General features: G+C 45.6%; 1 protein-coding gene across 1 annotated transcript; it reads right to left on the bottom strand.

The window, feature by feature from the left end:
- Positions 1 to 734: 734 nt before the first annotated feature.
- Positions 735 to 3,878, bottom strand: LOC311267792 (keratin, type I cytoskeletal 19-like). Its single transcript, XM_084371026.1, has 8 exons — positions 3,334 to 3,878; positions 2,940 to 3,022; positions 2,698 to 2,854; positions 2,421 to 2,582; positions 2,126 to 2,251; positions 1,325 to 1,545; positions 1,173 to 1,186; positions 735 to 1,065 (listed from the first exon to the last, which is right to left on the bottom strand). Exons 1-8 carry the CDS (start codon positions 3,784 to 3,786, stop codon positions 1,016 to 1,018), a joined length of 1,266 nt encoding a protein of 421 aa, XP_084227152.1. The 5' UTR covers positions 3,787 to 3,878; the 3' UTR covers positions 735 to 1,015.
- Between the last annotated feature and the right edge of the window lie 2,122 nt (positions 3,879 to 6,000).

Raw genomic sequence — 6,000 nt, 5'->3', positions numbered from 1 at the left:
CACAGGATTTCACTGTAATCTCAGAGGCCGTAACTGCTGACCTGTCCAGAGTGCAAAGACTCAAAGGCCTCTCCCTCCTCCACACACAAACACAAACCACATGTAGATACATTAAGTCACCAGCAGCTGAGGGGCCCCACCCTTCACAACACTTTGTCATAACGGCTAATTACTCATTGGCCATCAATCATAGTTCTTAAGAGAGTCCAAAGTGCAGGGCAGATAGCACCTGTTCCCACAATGACCCTCTTTGTTCACTCAGTCAGTGTTTGCCTTCCAGCTCAGTTTTTCTGTCCTCTGCCGTCTGTGTTCTTGTTACTAGGTGACAGACTTCATGTAACACAGTGTTGAAAGCCACCAGGGCAAAGATTAGTCAACCATTTGGGTGTGTCGTGTTTGAAAAACCTCTCCGGGCAAACCCCCAGGGCCATTCACTTTATTTAGACATATAACTTTTACTTTTCTTCAGGTTTTCTTTGCTTTGTTTAAGTTCTGAGAGCAGCTTTCTGAGCGGTCTTTTCTCTAAAATCCTAATTCTTTCCACACTGGGGCTGTTAACCATTGTTCTCCCTTTCCTGACATCAGCCCTGTTGCGTAATGCTGATTTCCTAAACTCCCCATCCCACCTCCCAGAGTGTAATGCAGTTGCCATGACGGCTGCACAAACAGAGTGGTGTTATTGAAAAAGTACTCAGTTTTTCTAACAGAGCAGAAAAGTCACAGAACAACAGAGCTTGTATTCACCAGCAGTTTTATTTTTCAGACAGGTCACTCACACACACACACACACACACACAAACACACAAAGTAGGTCACTTCTTCTTAACCACAAATGATGTTTCATACCTCAACTTTAATACAGGCTTCACTTTCAACGGTCTCATTTTTCTCCTTCTCAGTTTCCTTCATTTCGGTTTCACTCATCTTGTGTAACAGCTTTTATTGGTCAAACTGTGTGTGTGTGTGTGTGTGTCTGTGTGTGTCTGAGAACAGCTTGTCCTGCCAGTTGGACCTCCTAGCTGGAAGTGCGCACAGTGGTGGTTGTGACTGTGGTCTTTGAGCCCCCTGTAAAAAAAAAAGAAGGAAAAAATCTTGATGGCAGTGCTTTAAGCTTTTACTACACTGACTGCGCTGTCGTTATGTAATGTCTTGTTGAAGCAGACGTCACTTACCTGTAGAAATCGGTCTAGAATGAGGAAGAAGGAGGAGAAAAGTAGAGAAAAAACGATAAGTGAAGTGCCCGTGTGCGTATTTAAATTAAAAAATGAGTGTATTTTGGTCTAAATGGTCTCATCAATCCCTGCTCCTGTGTGATTCTGTCTACCTGGACTCTTCTGTTTCCAGCAGGCTCCTGTAGGTCGCGATCTCCTGCTCCAGCCTGGTCTTGATGTCCAGCAGCATCCTGTATTCCTGGCCCTGCTGCTCGATGCTGCTGCGTACGTTGGCGAGTTCTGACTCAAGCATGTTGATCGTGGTCTGGAAGCTGGCGAGCATGGCGCTGTAACGAGCCTCTGTCTCTGCCAATGTGTTCTCCAGAGCCCCTTTCTGTTGGAGGTGGGAAGGAAAAGCGAGCTGAATTCATGCACATGACCACCAACCACACCTTGGATTATATATGTCAGACAGACACAAAAGCGGGCCTGTGTTTGTGAGGCGTTTTCCATTCATGTATGGAAGCGTAATTAACTTAGGCGTATATGGTTTTGTGTCTTTAAGCTGCTCCACAACTGTTACACAGGAGCAGTGGGCTGCTCTTGCAGGGAGTGTTAAATGATTCACTCCAGCTGGGCACAGATAACTCACAGGAGTACGACTTTAGGTCACCCAGTTCAGCATTCCTTCAGCTTTCTTCAAGCTCTTTTATGTCTTCCAGAATTTGAGCAGATGTCTGTGAAATGTTTTCTTCAGGAGGAGGCCTCCCCACCCCTCCCCACAGCTCCCATCATGCTTATCTTCCTCTCTCTCCCTTCGTTCTTTCAATGAAGCCTCCCTCCCATTTGCCCTTTTACCCTCTATCAGTGTCTGTTTCTTCATTTCCCCTGACAAGACAGCGATCCAGGGATTTTGCTCATATAAGGCAAGATCAGTGAGATGTGAACAGATGTTTTTTTTTTTTTTTCCTCACCATGCTGAGCTGAGACTGCAGCTCAATCTCCAGGCCCTGCAGTGTGCGCCGCAGGTCACCGATCTCTGTCTTGGACGTCTGGATTGTCTCAGTGCTGATGGCTACTTCCTTGGTCAGGGTGGCCGACTGGAGCGAGAAACAAAGACACAGTTGTGAAGAAGAAGTCTTGGAGATTTACTTGTCGTAGTTTCACAGGAGATTATGTGTAATTACATGTTAGACACTTGAGGGAGTAAACCCAGTCATTTGCAAAGTGTGGGATATGGAGCCTTTGTTTATGGGAACATTTTTTTACCTTCTCATTAAACCAGGACTCCTGGTCGCGACGATGTTTGTCAGTGATGTTTTCGTACTGGGCACGGATATCCTCCAGGACTTTGTTAAGGTCTTGCTGGGGTGCGGCATCTACCTCCACATTGACTGTGCCAGTGAGCTGGGCGCGCAGTGCTGCCAGCTCCTGAAAAACCAGGGGGAAGAAGAAGTCGGCATTAAGATCTATTTGTTTCAAAGAGATCCGCAGGCTCCTGTTAGCGAGCAGGAGTCATTATAGCTTGAAGGTGTGCATCACCCACCTCAGCGTGATTCTTCTTGAGGTAGGCCAGCTCATCCTGCAGGCCCTCGATCTGCATCTCCAGGTCAGCCTTCGTCAAGGTGGTCTGGTCCAGGAGGCGGCGGAGATTGGCGATGTCAGCCTCGACCGACTGGCGCATCATCATCTCATGCTCGAATCTAATAAGATTGAGAGAACAGTGATGTGAGACGACTCAAACCCTTCTCAGGGGACATTTACAATATGAAGATAGGTCGTGCTTACTTGATTTTGAAGTCATCCGCAGCCAGTTTGGAGTTGTCAATCTGGAGCAGGATGTTGGCATTGCCGATGGTGGCGCCAGCGATCTTTAGAGAGGAACAACAACAGGAGTTGGTCAGAAGTCTCAATTAAATAGTAACTGGACCCTTTGCAGTATTATCATGCACAGTATTCCCCTACACGCTTAACAACCTTTTCTTATTTATTTCGAGCTTTTACAAATCATACTGTACATTATTGTTAATTGTCCATCAAGGCAAGGATTCTTGAGCACAAGGGATCATGCAGACTCTAGTTGTGACTGCCCTTTTAATTCCCTCCCTTGGTAATCATTAACAGCACAGCAAATATTTGACTTGTCTGGTGTTTGAGCAGTTGAGGCTGGCACACACTATACCTTGTCCTTCAGGTCGTTGATAATGGCCCAGTAGTTGCTGTAGTCTCTCTCTGCTGCAGGGCCCTTCTTCTCGTAGTACTCTCTGATCTGAATCTCCAGCTTGGAGTTTGCCGCCTCCAGAGAGCGGACCTTTTCCAGGTAGGAGGCCAGACGGTCGTTCAGGTTCTGCATGGTGGCCTTCTCGTTCAGGCGCACGTTGCTCTGGTCCAGGGCACTGGACAGCTCAAAGCCACCGCCCATGCCACCTCCAAATCCGCTGCCACCTCCAAACCCGCTGCCACCTCCAAACCCAGAGGAGACGGTACGCATGGTGGAAGAGGAGATGCGTGGGCCTGCTCTGAAGCTGCTACCTGACACGCTGTGAGCCTTTTGAGGAGCAGAGCTGAATTGATAGCTGCGGCTCTGTCTGGAGATCACGGATGGACCACTGGACATGTTGAAGCTGTAAGACATGATGGCTGACTGTCTGCTGGTCAAGAGAGGACACGAGGAGAAAGGACCGTTGTACAGCTGTAGACTTTAGCAGGACTGTGGAGTTTGATAGAGGGAGGCTGGCTCCTGATATAGTGCTGGACCCAGGGCGGGCCTGGCTGGGAGGAGGGAGATAGAGGGGGAGGGAGGGAGTTTTCCTTTACACTTCAGCCACTGGCTTGGCAGAACCTCCATTTGTTTTCCTTTAAGGACCGGGGTTCGGTTTCTTTCCACTCCTGTGAGGAAACTGTTATGGAATGCGTGTGTGTGTGTTTCTGCTCTCTTGTTCATGTGTGAAGTTTACGTTAGTCTCTTCGAGTGTGTGCACATATATGTGCCTGTGTGTGCACATATATGTGCCTGTGTGTATCCATGTGCATCTCTGACTCGTGTAAGCTTTCATAAATACCTGAAGGTCTGGTCTCGCCAGTCATTTCTTATCCTAATGCAAATAGAAAAGACGTAGAGTTATTGTTTTAATGTCCCGCCATAAGTCAACATTCACATTAAGCACTTTGCAAATAACATCTTTCATCAGTGCTCCTTTGTGGGAAATCGCCCATGATGATAAGATCACTTACAGTCGAGTTAATCCAAAACAAGCATTTCATTTCACAGTCATTGTGTATTTTCACCGACACAGACGAGCAAAAAAACATTTTCAGGCATCACTTGATTGCAAAATTATTATTTGTAGCATCATTAAATTATAGGAACATTCTGTTACTCTGGGAGCAATTAGGGATTATGTGATAGAAAACAATTTAATTTACAACCTTTGGTATTTATAAATGTCACTGCAGTCAAAGAGATAAAAACGAGACTGGAATAAGTCATTACTGATTGACGGCTGCATGAAGACTTTGTAGCCTTGTTTTCAGCAGACCCCATTGTTCACCATATCACACGCAACATCCCCCCTCAGTCCTGTATCCTGTGTGTGTTTGTGTGTGTGCATGTGCAGTTCACTTTGTTGGTTTTGGCCTGTGTCGCAGGTTGTGTGAGGGATGAGACAGAGCGCCTCGAGGGATTTCTGTGTGGTTTCTGTGTTCGTGTACACGGGCAAATGTGTGGGTGGTTGGTCATGTGTGCACGCGCGTGTGTGCATGTGCATGTGCATGTGCATACACAAATGTGTGAAATGTGTGCATGTGTCCGCCTTATCTCAGAGTTGGGCTCTGGCCAGTTTTCTGTGCTCATATAGTGCAACATCTGGTGTCAGCTGGGGGGAGGTGAGGGAGGCACATGTGGGTCACTTCTCAGTCAGAGGGAGAACTGAATCATGCCTCTTACTGTACTGTGTGTAGGCCAGAGCTGCATTATGTAATCTATCTAAAGACAGTAAGGAGTTTGGTCACAGATGCAGTGCTTGCTGACAAATTAGAGGATTTCTTTTGAAACCTGTGTCTGCAAACAAGAAGCACATTTTCTCAGCCATTACTGTACCTTTAATTCAGGATAATAATCAGAGACTGCAGCTATTTTCCTCTAACGTCATGCTCAGGATGGGACGCTCAAATTTCATGCAGCTGTGTTCAAGGTTGCAAGTTGTATAAATGTAGGGACTCTGACATCATCTGACTATCATTTCACAGCTTCCTGATTGATTGATCGGGAGCTGTAAAGACAATGGACTGTGAAAAGGGGAGGGACACTTGGATCTATTTCAAGGCATAACCATATATTTGATAGTAAATATGCCACATAACGTTAAAGTTTCTGACAATGGTTAGCTAACCAGAACATTTCTGAGGTCAGGTGAAAAGTTAGCAAGACAGCTAATATTACATTGCAATCTTTATTAACATTTATTCAGTGTAAATTACTTCCAGGCTTAAATAAATGTGCCTAACATGTGCGTTGATAATTCAGTATTAATTTTTCCCTTTCTTATCGTGTTGTATAACACTGTCAACTGGTAATGTTAGCGAAGAAGATGATGCAATGTTAGCTTCTGTCTAATAGTAGCTAATGTGTTATCAAATATGTTGTTTTACCTAGAAATAAAGAAATAATTCTGGATACTCACTACCCACTGTCTTTTAGGCTGCTGGTCAAACGCAAAGCGGTAAAATAATCCCGATTTGTCAGGTTCCCTAGGATTTAATGCAACCTGGAGCACAGCATATCCTTTTGATAATAGTGTTGAGCTTCCCACACTGAATCTGATGTTAGAGGAAAATGGCCGCCATTTGT

Source organism: Pagrus pagrus (assembly GCF_965226575.1).
Source record: "Pagrus pagrus genome assembly, chromosome: 2".
In the NCBI taxonomy this organism is placed as follows: Eukaryota; Metazoa; Chordata; class Actinopteri; order Spariformes; family Sparidae; genus Pagrus; species Pagrus pagrus.
The sequence above is the reverse complement of the archived record's forward strand: the minus strand, read 5'-3'. Positions and strand labels throughout refer to the sequence as shown.

Coding starts and splice junctions, on each gene's coding strand:
- LOC311267792 (XM_084371026.1), bottom strand. CDS start 3,786: ATGTCTTACAGCTTCAACATGTCCAGTGGTCCATCCGTGATCTCCAGA. Junction 2,583..2,697: donor TCAAGAAGAATCACGCTGAG/GTGGGTGATGCA, acceptor CTGGTTTTTCAG/GAGCTGGCAGCACTGCGCGC. Junction 2,252..2,420: donor AGTCCTGGTTTAATGAGAAG/GTAAAAAAATGT, acceptor TTCTCGCTCCAG/TCGGCCACCCTGACCAAGGA.